General features: G+C 54.9%; 2 protein-coding genes across 2 annotated transcripts; one reads left to right on the top strand and one right to left on the bottom strand.

Annotated features, from left to right (window-relative positions):
• Nucleotides 1-202: 202 nt before the first annotated feature.
• COL26b_003749 (uncharacterized protein) lies at nt 203-2007 on the top strand (the record flags this gene model as incomplete). Its single annotated transcript, XM_053176640.1, has 3 exons — nt 203-1476; nt 1528-1937; nt 2000-2007. The coding sequence occupies 3 exons, from the start codon at nt 203-205 to the stop codon at nt 2005-2007; spliced, it is 1692 nt and encodes a 563-aa protein (XP_053039499.1).
• A 1788-nt stretch (nt 2008-3795) lies between these two features.
• COL26b_003748 (putative PKS-like protein biosynthetic cluster) lies at nt 3796-10887 on the bottom strand (the record flags this gene model as incomplete). Its single annotated transcript, XM_053176639.1, has 5 exons — nt 3796-4632; nt 4685-9591; nt 9651-9856; nt 9924-10065; nt 10191-10887. 5 exons carry the CDS (start codon nt 10885-10887, stop codon nt 3796-3798), a joined length of 6789 nt encoding a protein of 2262 aa, XP_053039498.1.
• Nucleotides 10888-11609: the final 722 nt, after the last annotated feature.

The raw sequence follows: 11609 nt of genomic DNA, 5'->3' as shown, positions 1-11609 counted from the left end.
ATTGACGCCGATACGGAAACGCATGCGCATTTGGGGCTGTGATTATCGGTAGGCTGAGTTGGCAGACACATGACCGCTGCTGACTCTTGGCAGCCAGCTTCTCCTCATTTCCATCTCGATGGGCACTGATTTCTTGTCCTCTTACTCATTGTGATCTCGCATGCCGTGAGTGTTGACCGTCGCGCGACGGAGTGCTTTCAACATGGATCCGTCCGGGATCATCGGCATCATCGGCGTGGCAGGCCAAATTCTCGCGACATGTACCAAGCTCGGCTTGAACTGGCGAGACGCCACAGACGATGCCAAGAAGTTCAAGAGCGAGGTAGACGCCTTGCACAAGACTCTTTGGGAAACGTACAACCACCTCATCCAGAATTCAGATTTCATATCCGCCTTTGACGGCAAACATTCTGCGGTCTTGTCAAATTTGGTCGCACCATCAAACTCAGACGACTCGGCTCTGCTCTTCACTTGCAAAGAAGAGCTAGAAGATGTGCTCAAAAGCCTTCAGAAGCGACTTGGCGGGAGTCGCTTCGGATGGGAGCGACTAAAGGCGACATTTTCTAACGAAAAGACACAGTCGGCAATCGAAAATGTGCAGCGGCGATGTCAAGATATCAACAGCAAAATCTTGATCGACAACACTACACTTGCTGTCAATACCGATCTTGAGGTCCGATCTACACGCAAAGAACTTACCGAAAGGCATCTTGATGAAAAGAAGAAGAAGATTCTCGACTGGATCACACCGATAGACTTTGCAGCACAGCAGATTGATAACCTCGAGAGAAGACAAGAGGGAACTGGACAGTGGCTTATTGACTCTCCAGAATTTCAGACTTGGATCGAAGAAGATCGAAAGACACTTTTTTGCCCTGGTATGCCAGGCGCCGGGAAGACCATGCTCTCTTCAATCGTCATTGAGCACCTCCAAGATCGGTTTGATCAGGATTCAACAATTGGAATCGCCTACATATTTTGCAATTTCCGACGACACGAAGAGCAAAAGCCTCGAGAACTACTCTCCAGTATCCTGAAGCAGCTTTATTGGTACATGCCGGCAGGACTCAATGAAATCGAGAAAGCATACGAGAAACATCAGTACGGCTCATCTCCGATGTCAACGGATGAAATCATGGAGTGGCTTCGTTCTGTGACGTCCTATCTCACCAAGATTTATGTACTCGTCGACGCATTAGATGAATGTCGCGGAGATGGTGGGTATCGAGATACATTTCTTACGATGATACTGGGGCTCCACGAGACTGCCAACGTCAATATCTTCGCGACATCAAGGTACATACCAGAGATTGAGAGCTACTTTGACGACGCTCAATCAATCGAAATTCGGGCCAGTGATGGAGACGTGATGAAATTCCTGAATGGTCACATGTACAAGCTTCCAAAAGCTGTGACGAAGAACAAGGAACTACAAGGCGAAATCAAGCACAAGATCGTTCAGGCTGTGCAAGGAATGTGAGCAACGTTTCGCTGATGTACCTGGCTCGACTAATTTTATCTCGCCAGGTTTCTACTAGCACAACTCCACTTGGATTCATTGCAAGGCAAACGCTCGGTAAAAGCCATCAAAGACGCCCTCAGAAAGCTTGCGACTGGGTCTTCAGCTTATGATAGTGCCTATGAAGAGGCCATGGAGCGCATCGAAGGACAGCTCGACGAACAGAAGACACTCGCCAAAGACGCGTTGTCCTGGATCGTGTGCGCCAGGCGACCACTCGAGACATTGGAATTACAACACGCTCTTGCTGTCGAGAGGGGCACAACTGAACTAGATGAAGACAATATTACCGAGCTGGAAGATATTGTGTCAGTCTGTGCTGGACTAGTCACTATCGATGAAGAGAGTGGGGTTATTCGTCTCGTTCACTACACCACCCAGGAGTACTTCGAGAGGACCGCGGAACAGTGGTTGCCTAGTGCGCAACATCTAATCGTCGAATCATTCATGACATATTTATCCTTCAACACTTTCAGTCAGGGCATTAGCCATGACGACCTCGACTTGAGGAGACGGCTGGAGTCGTATCCGCTCTTTGAGTACGCAACGCTTGAATGGGGACACCATGCTAAAAGTATATCACCTCCATCCGAGGATTTAATATCATTCTTGATGGGTAGCCAAGCCAATATTGAGGCTGCCTTTGAGGTCGTTCGGGCCAGGTATCGACTTCCAATGTATGAATTACATCATAGTCCCCAACGTCGCCCCTCTGGTCTCTCCGGTCTTCATCTCGCAGCATACTTTGGTCTCAAAGAGGCTTTTATCATGGTCCTCGAACGGTCTAGAAAAGTGGTTAGTGAAATCCATATGGAGTATGAAACAACAGTAATAACCAGTCAGGTTGACATAAATGCTCGTGATGACGACGAATTTACACCTCTCTTCTATGCCGTTATGGGCGGCAAGGCCGACTTCATTTCATGGTTGCTAAGTTTTGATGAGGTAGAAGCGGATTTGAAGTCCTTGAAATTTAAATCATATACCCCAGTACATATTGCTGCTACGATGGGTAATGTGGTTGGCATTCTACCGTTCATCGAATCTGACAAAGCCGACCTCGACCTCGAGGATTCTTGGGGACAGACTCCTCTAGAAAAGGCCGCGAGAGGAGGCTACGTTGAGATCGTAAAAGCTCTCGTAGATTCAGACAGAGTTTGCGTCAACTTACCAGCACGAACGCCCCTGACACATGCTGCTGGAAAGGGCCGAGTCGAAGTGGTCAAATTCCTTCTGGGAACGGGGAAAGTCAACGCAAACGAAGCAAATAAGTTCGGTGAGACGCCCCTAAATAACGCCCTGTACTCGGGAACGGCAGATACGGCGCGTTGTTTACTTGATTCAGGCCAGGTTGACGCCAGTTTGTCCGTGGAAGGCTTCTTGGGGAAAACGCCGCTGGAGCGGGCTCTCCAGAATTTCGGTCTACATGATTTTATCACTGAACTTATCCTGGACAGAATGGAAGCCATTGGGATCAGCACAGAAGCTAGGACAAACGCTTGGGAAGTCTGCCAACAGCATCCTTATGCTGGTGTATGCAACTTCTATTAAATGCATACATAGCATAGTCTCGCCAACGTCAGCATATGCCAATGCATAGTCTCAATCGCATCACCCAGTTTCCTTACGACGTGTAATAAATGCCATGTTTACTAAGGAAAGTCTGCAAATTCTAATCTCACACCTAAAAACCACATGTCAAATCCAGAAAATCAGAGAACATCTGAAGAATATGACATCAAAACTCCCAATCCCAATGATTCCAGTCTCTCTCCCATCTCTTCTCTCTTCCCATTTCCCAATTCCTCATCCCATAACCGCAAATTTCCAGGCGGTTATACCCCTCCCCAAAGACCATAGAGACACACACTCATGACAACATGAAATAGAAGGCAAAACAAGGAAAGGAGATACAGAAAAATAATGAAAAGGAGACCCAGCATTGTGGTCTGGTCGCCCTTGTGTCCCGTTGTACCAACCAACCAACCACCTTATCCTCTCCATTCCGTAGATACGCCTTCTCCCATCTGTTCCCACATCATGTTTGTTTCCCGTATGATATAATAGGTAATTATATTTCCCTCTCGTCGTCATCGTCCTGTTCTCCTCCATCGAACAATCTAAGTAAGAAATAAGGAAATAGCTTTCATCATCTTCATGCAGTACTGTGACCGTTTCGTTTGTGTGTTGTAGATAAAATGAACAAGTCAAAGAAAAAGGAAATGCTGCGCTCTCACACTCTCAAAGTACACAAACTAGCTCAATCAACCATCAATCTAGCTGCTCCAGTCAAAGCCGACGCAGAGCTTGCTCTTCTTGCAGACAGCCTTGGTCAGCGTCTGGATGCTACCACTGGACAGCAACTCCAAGACCTGCATGTTCGCCTCGAACTCGCGAGTAATGAAGTTACGGATCTCGATGGCAACGAGCGAGTCGAGAGGGTAATGCGCCAAGCTGCGGGTGATGTCGAGCTCTTCCGTCTCCATCATGAGCACAGCGGCGATCTTCTCGACCAGGCCGCGGCAGACGACATCCATGGCCTCGGTCTCGCTGCGAGACGCCTTGAGCGCGGCGTTGAGTGAGACAGCACCGGAGCCGGCCTCGAGGGCCGCAAGCTCCTCAGCGGCGAGGCGCATGCCCTTGAACTTGGCATCGGGCGTCCAGAAGGGCTGGACAGCGGGCGTGATGCGCATACCAGTAATGATGTGGTGGTTGGCGACGGAAGTCTTGCCAGAGATAGAGGCACCGAGGAGGGCGAGGACCTCGGCCTCGCAGATGGTGTCGGAGCCCAGGTTCTTCATAATCTCAGCGGCGCGCTCGGCGTCACCGTCGGCGACGTAGCCGGCGTCGGAGACGGCGGTGAGGTCGAGGGAGACGGCGGGGAGACCGTTGGCGAGGCGGTGCTGGACGAAGGCGTTGAGGAAGCAGTTAGCGGCGGCGTAGGCTGCCTGACCTCTGTTACCGACGGCACCGGCGGCGGAGGAGATGGCGACGAAGAAGTCCAAGGGGATAGAGCGGTCTTGCAGGGCGTGGTGGAAGTTCCAGGCACCCTGAACCTTGGACTCTGTTACTTGGGTGTAGTCGCTGTAGGTCATCTTCTCGAAGAGAACGTCCTGAGAAGTTGTTAGCGGTTGTGTGTATGCAGGGAGTAGGCAAAGGACTTACGCGAAGAACCATGGCACCGTGGATGACACCGCGGACAGGAGGCAGACCCTTGAGACCAGAGTTGAAGAGCTCCTCAACACTGGCGCGGTCGGCAACGTTGCAAGAGCGGACGGTGATGTGAGCACCCTCAGCAGCAGCCTCGTCAATGAGCTCCTTGACCTTGCCGGTAGCAGAGCCGGAACGGGACAGGAGGACAAGGTTGCGAGCACCGTGGGCGACCATCCATCTGGACATGGAGCGACCGAGACCACCAGTACCACCGATGAGGAGGTAGGTAGCATCAGCCTTCAGAAGGTCCGTCATTCCCTTGGAGGGGGTGGCCATGACGACGTCAGAGGCGCTGGGGACGACGACCAACTTGCCAGGACCCTGGGAGGTTTGCAGCGTCTTGAAGGCAGTCTCCATGGTGGAGACAGGGAAGACGGTAGCAGGGTCGATGGGGCGAAGCTCATCGTCAGCAAGGAGCTTGGCAACATCATTGACAAGTCTCTCCATGATCTTGGGCCTCTCGGCGGCAAGGCCGAAGATGTCAACGCTCAAGAAAGAGGCGTTGCTGTCGGTCTGGCCCATGTCGAGGCGGGTGGCGCGAGAGCCATCCTTCCTCCTAACATCAACGAGGTAACCGAAGCGGCTGAGACAAGCCCAGGATTCCCTGAGGGCATCAGCACCCGGGAGGGTGTTGAGGACAACATCGACACCCTCATCGTTGGTCGCACGACGGACAGCAGCTCTCCAGGTGGTGTTGCGGCTGTAGAAGATGTGGTCCTCAGGGACATTGTAGTGCTGCATGAGGAGCTTCTTCTTGGCGGCGGAGCTGACGGTCACGAACACCTCAGCGCCAATCATCTTGGACAGGCAAACGGAAGCCTGGCCAATGCCACCACCGGCAGAGTGGACGAGCACACGCTGGCCCTCGCGGAGACGAGCCTGCTCAACCAAACTGTAGTAGGCAGTGCAGTAGGCCAAGGGCAGGGTGGCAGCGTCGACGAAGGACATCTTGGGAGGGATGGGCATAACGCTGGCGGCCGTGGTGCGAGTGCGGGTGGCATAGGCACCGTGGGTGATGGTGAGGGCAGCGATGCGGTCACCGACCTTGTGGGACTTGACGGCGGAACCAACACGGGTGATGATACCCGCAGCCTCAACACCGAGAGCGTGCTTGTCGGCGTCGGGGATCTGGCCCTTAGCGAGCATGACATCGCGAACGTTCATGCCGACAGCCTTGACCTCGAACTCAACCTCGTCATCGCCGAGAGACTGGTTGACGAGGTTATCATCGACGAAGTGGACAGTCTCGATAGCACCGGGAGTGGAGAATTCCATTCTCAGGTTGCGGTCGTCCTTGCCGAAGGGCTGGAGCTCGACGATGCTGGGGTTGGTCTCGCGGTGGACAAACTCATTCATCTCCTCATCGTGGATGATGCGGGGAGTGAAGAACTTGCCGGAGCGCTCCATAAACTCAAGCTCGCTGGTGGAGGAAGCGTTGGTGTTGAAGGCCAGCTTGAAAATCTCGTAGATGACGGCAGAGGCATCATCCTCGTCCAGCTCGTTGTTGGCATCCAAGTCGAGGGTGGCGAAGGGAAGGACAGACTCGGAGCGGACGGTTCTGCTGAGACCAACGATCATGTTGGACTCGGGAGAGGTGGCCTTGTCGTAGGCACCGCGGACAACCCAGAGGCAGCCCTGAACACCGGCAATCATGTTGCGGATATCAGCGAACTGCTCCTTGGTGGGGTTCGCAAGGAAGGGCTGCTCGATCTCGGTGAGAACGACGCAAAGCTTGCCCTCGGTGTTGACCTCGTGCAGAGCACCCATCTCGGGGAGTCTGGAAGTGGAGCTTGCCAGAGCGATGGCGAGACCGTTGGCCAACATCTGCTGGGAGTTGGACTCGCCGTGGATGATGGCAACGTCAACATCGGGGAGAGGAGCATCGACCTTGACTCCGTTGGAGGCGTTCTTCTTGCCCTTGCCGGACAGGGACTTAAGGTCGCCAATGTTCTCCCACTCGAGCTTGTAGCAGAGCTCGCGGGCAGGGTTGTTGCCGAGATCGGTCTGGCCATCAATGATGGGAGACACGGTGAGCTCGTCAATCTCGATGACAATGTCCTTCTTCTCGTTGGTGGCGAAGATGGAGACCTTGGTGGGACGGGCCTCGGTCGCGGAGAAGTCGGCCTTGGCGTAGGCCTTGAGAGAGCTGCCAGCCTCCTTGGTGAGGGCAGTGATGTCGCGGGAGATGCAAAGTCTCGCGATGGAGGAGGGGAGGTAGACGGTGTTGAGCTCAGTGCGACCAGCACCGAGGATGGGCCAGTACATCTCAATGAGAGACTCCAAGAAGGTGGGGTGGAGAACAGTGCTGGTCATGTAGTGGTTGGGCATGTCCGCAATGATGTCCGCAGATGAGATGCTTCCGTGGGAGAACTTGTTGGAAGCCTTGCAGGCCTTGACACCCTGAAAAGAGGGTCCGTAGCCGACACCGAGATCAGTGAGGCGCTGATACATCTCAGTCTCGTTGACATCGACAGCGTCGGGGCCCTCGCTGGCCTTGATGGTAGCCTCAGCACCGCGGAGAGCAGCAAGCTTCTGCTCCTCACCGTCGACCTCGTTGGTCTCGGTGCCATGGAGGGCAATAAGACCGACGCAGTGCTCAGTCCAGCCGCTGCCGTGGGTCCAAGAGCAGATGCGGAACTCCTTCCAGGTCTCAGAGGCACTGAGATTGGTCTCCTGGTGGGGGCGTAGGTTAATGGTCATCTCGACGTCAGTATCGTTGAGTGCCAGGGGCTTGATGACGGAAATGTCTCTCAGCTCAAACTTCTCGAAGGAGAGCTCCTTGCGCTGGGCCCACTGGGCGGAGGCCTCAAGGGCCATGGCGATGAAGCCAGCCATGGGGAAGACAGTCAAGCCCTGGATCTGGTGGTGACGCAGCCAAGGGAGGTCGTCCAGGTGGACGATGTTTCTCCAGGTGGGCTCCAGATCGCTAGAGTAGATGGCCTCAAGACCGATCAAATCGTTGCGAGGCGACTTGCGGTACTTGTGCATCTGCGTCATGCGGGACTCCTGCCAGTACTTGTTGGAGTAGTTCCAGGCGTAGCGGGGCAGATCGGTCAACAGCGACGGCTTCTTGCCGGGCTTAGGGAAGTTGATGGCGTCCATGTTGAGGATGGCACCCTTGAGAATGACACTGCTGGCCACCTCCATAGCAGACTCGACGGCATCCTTCTTACGGATGAGAGGAGCAGCATAGGGAATCTTCATGGCGCTGTCACCGACGTGCTTAAGAATCTGCTTGATGGGGCCCTGGAGAGCAGAGTGGGGGCCCAGCTCGATGAGCATGTTGACACCGTGCTTGTGGTCACCAACGGGCTCGAGCATGGTCTCAAGAGCCTCAGAGAAGCGGACGGCGCAGGTCAGGTTGTTGACCCAGTAGTGAGCCTGGCACTCGAAGCCGTCGATCTGGTGGCCGTAGAGCGAGGAGTGGAAGCGGACCTCGGTGGTACGGGGGTGAGGAAGCTCAGAGATGGACTCGCGGTACTCCTTAGCAACGAGGTTCATGTGGTGAGAGTGGTAGGCAGTCTCGACCTGCAGGCGTCTGTTGAACATCTGCTTCTCCTCGAGGTTCTTCTCGAGCTCGCCAAGAGCGGCGACGTCACCAGAGATGGTCAAGCTGGAAGGACTGTTGTAGCAGGCAATTCTGACCTGCTGCTCCTTCAGAGCGTCAATCATGGGCTGTACCTCCTCCTTGGTACCGCCAACGGCCATCATAGCACCCTTGAGATCAGGGTGTCTCTTCTTGAGAATGGGAATGAGTCTACCACGGTGGTAGGCAATGGCCATGGCGGCATCGAAGCCAATGATACCGGCAGCGTAGGCAGCGCCGATTTCACCACTGGAGTGACCAGCAACAGCCACAGGGCGGATACCCCAGGTACGGAGCAGATCCGTCAACGCCAGCTGGACAGCACTGCAAGCCGGCTGGCTGATGTGAGCGTCAGAAACCTTGGAGGTCTCCTGGTCCTTGTTGAGCTCGGCCTTGAGGGACCACTCGGCGCCCAACTTCTTCAGGCACTCGTCGGCTCTGTCAATGGCAGCAGCGTAGACGGGGAACTGGCCGTAGAGCTCACGACCCATGCCCCACCATTGAGCACCCTGACCGGTGAAGATGAAGCCGATTCTCAACGGCTCACCCTCCTTGCCGGGAATGACCTTGCCGCTGTTGAGGGTCTCAATGAGGTCGAAAGAGTCGTCGGCGGCGATGGCGGCCCTCCACGGAAGCATGGAGCGACGCGAGCCAAGAGTGTAAGCAATGTTCTCCATCAGATCGTGCTGGAAGATCTCGGGTCTCTGCTCGAGGTAGACGACGAGGTTCTTCATGACTTCCTGTACGGAGTTCTTGTCGTTGGCGGACAAGACGTACAGCTTCTTGGTGCCCTTGACCTTCTTGGCCTCAACAGGAGGCAGCATCTTGTCTCTGGGATTGGCAACGAAAGGTGCCTTCTCAAGAACGACGTGGGCGTTGGTGCCACCGAATCCGAAGTTGTTAACGCTGATGTACTTCTTGTTCTTGGGCCACGGCCTCTGGGTGGCGGGAACCTTCATGTTCCACTCCTTCCAAGGGATCTTCTCGTTGGGCTTCTTGAAGTCATGGTTGGGCAGGAGGAAGCCTCTCTCGAGCATCATCGCAGCCTTGATGACTCCGGCGATACCGGAGGCGGCCTCCAAATGACCAATGTTGGACTTCACGGAGCCGATGAAAAGAGGGTCCTTGGCGGATCTGTTGTTGCCAAAAACGTTGTGGAGGGCGGTGGCCTCGATCGGGTCACCGACCTTGGTTCCCGTACCGTGAGCCTCGACGTAACCAGTGTCATGAGGGTCCAGGCCTGCATTCCTGTAGACCTGCTTCATGAGTTTCTCTGCACGAGCTTTCGTCAGCGTTTGGTTTCACGGTCCTGGAGACAGTTTTGATGCATACCCTGTGCTGCGCCACTGGGCATCGTAATGCCTGGCGTCTTTCCATCCTGGTTGATGCCGGTACCGCGGATGACAGCGCGGATGGAGTCATTATCCCTGATGGCCTGGTCAAGAGGCTTGAGGATGATGATACCACAGCCTTCGCCACGACCGAAACCGGTACCACGCTGGTCAAAAGCAATGGAGCGGCCTGAGTCTGCGAGCAATCTGCAGAGCGCTTTGTTAACATCACGGAACACGCTGAAGCTTCCACGCGAATGCCGGTTTCACTCACCTGCACGAAGAGAAGGAAATCCAAAACTCAGGGAGCATGTTCAGATGGCAGCCACCAACAATGGCGGAGGTGGACTCGCCGGCGCGCAGACTCTGGCACGCCAAGTGAAGGGCGACCAAACTCGCAGAGCAAGCAGTGTCTGCTGTGAAACTAGGTCCCCTGAGATCGAAGAAATGTGAAAGCCTGTTGGACTGCATCGCATGGGCACATCCTGAAGGGGCATATTAGCGTGCGTTAATGTCTGGGGTGCAGGGGTCATCCTCATACCTGTGGCCTGGTGCATGGGTATCGTGTCGCTATCCCGGAACAGGTGGCTCTCGTACTCTGCGAAAGAACCACCGACGAAAACACCAACGTCCTTTCCAACGATTGTGTGCTTGGGAACACCGGCGTTCTCGAGCGCCTCGAATGTGCACTCGAGCAGCAGACGCTGCTGAGGGTCCATCGAGATGGCCTCCTTTTCTGTAAGCCCGAAGAACGGGGCATCGAAGGACTCCAGGTCGACGTCCAAGAAGTTACCACCTTCGGCGTGGTAAGCTCCAGTCTTGCCCGGGTTGGGGTGGTAGAAAGCCTCGTGGTTGAAGCGCTTCTTGGGCACAGGCGTGAAGCCGGTTCTGGCACGGGAGCACAGCTCCCAGAATTCGGCAGGGCTGGAGACGCTGCCGGGCATGCGGCAGGCCATACCGACGATGGCGATGGGCATCTGCTTCAGGCCGGCATCGCTGCCACCAACGGGGTTGGTGTAAGACGCGCCATTGGAGTGGCCGTTGCTGCTGGAGTGACCGTTGGAGTGGCCGTTTGTCGACTGGCCGTTGATGCCAAGGCCAGTGCCGTCTAGGGGCCCAACAGAGAGGCTCGTGAAGCCATCGGAAGTGGTGTCAGAGTGGTCGATCGGGGTCATCATCACAGGACTTGCCGAAGGCGATGTCCCGGAGGAGGAGTAGGACAAGACGCCGGGCGCCATGGTGACTGACGGGGGAGAGGGGAGGATCGCGGAGACCGCAGTTTGTAGTCGTTCTCTATACCGCAGGCATTCGTCGAATCAACGAGAGATGGTGCAGCGAAAGTTTGGCGCTCTAGGCGTTCCTTGAAGACAAAAAAAATATTTGGGAGGAAGAGAAGTGAAGAAGTGAGTGAGGTGAGAGGAGGGAGAAAGAGGAGGAGAGGCTCTCAGATGTGTATATTCTTGTCACTGAACTGAGAGTGGGCAGGGCCAGGTTGATATTGAGTACGTACCAAGCCTCCTCTATTGGGGATGAGATGAGTGAGTGTGACGAATGTCCTGTGGTGGTCCCGGTTGGGATTCTTTGTAGGCTTTTTAGCTGATGAACGGCATGGGGAAGAATCATGGTGCTCGCTCCGTCGCGGGTGAGTTGACATGGAAGGGACTGGTTGGTGATCAGATCGCCAAGTCGGCCGGAGTTCTTCGCACAGACTAGCCTGTGTGATTTAGATTTGCCTGACGGTTAGGTAGATCATAGGGAGATCCCGAACGTGCATATTGGCCGCCGCATAGTAGTGTGTACTGCGTACGGCGTACGGGTGGCAGAGAGGTACTCGTGTTGCATGGAATGTATGCAGCGTCTGGTGTAGTTGGAGCATCCACGGAGAGATGCCAGGGCACATCCGATGCCGGGCAGTCCATGTAGGCCCGGAGCAGCGGAGCAGCGGCACACCTTGCTGGCC

This window comes from Colletotrichum chrysophilum (assembly GCF_026319265.1).
Source record: "Colletotrichum chrysophilum strain AFK26 chromosome Unknown scaffold_21, whole genome shotgun sequence".
Lineage (NCBI taxonomy): Eukaryota > Fungi > Ascomycota > Sordariomycetes > Glomerellales > Glomerellaceae > Colletotrichum > Colletotrichum chrysophilum.
The sequence above is the reverse complement of the archived record's forward strand: the minus strand, read 5'-3'. Positions and strand labels throughout refer to the sequence as shown.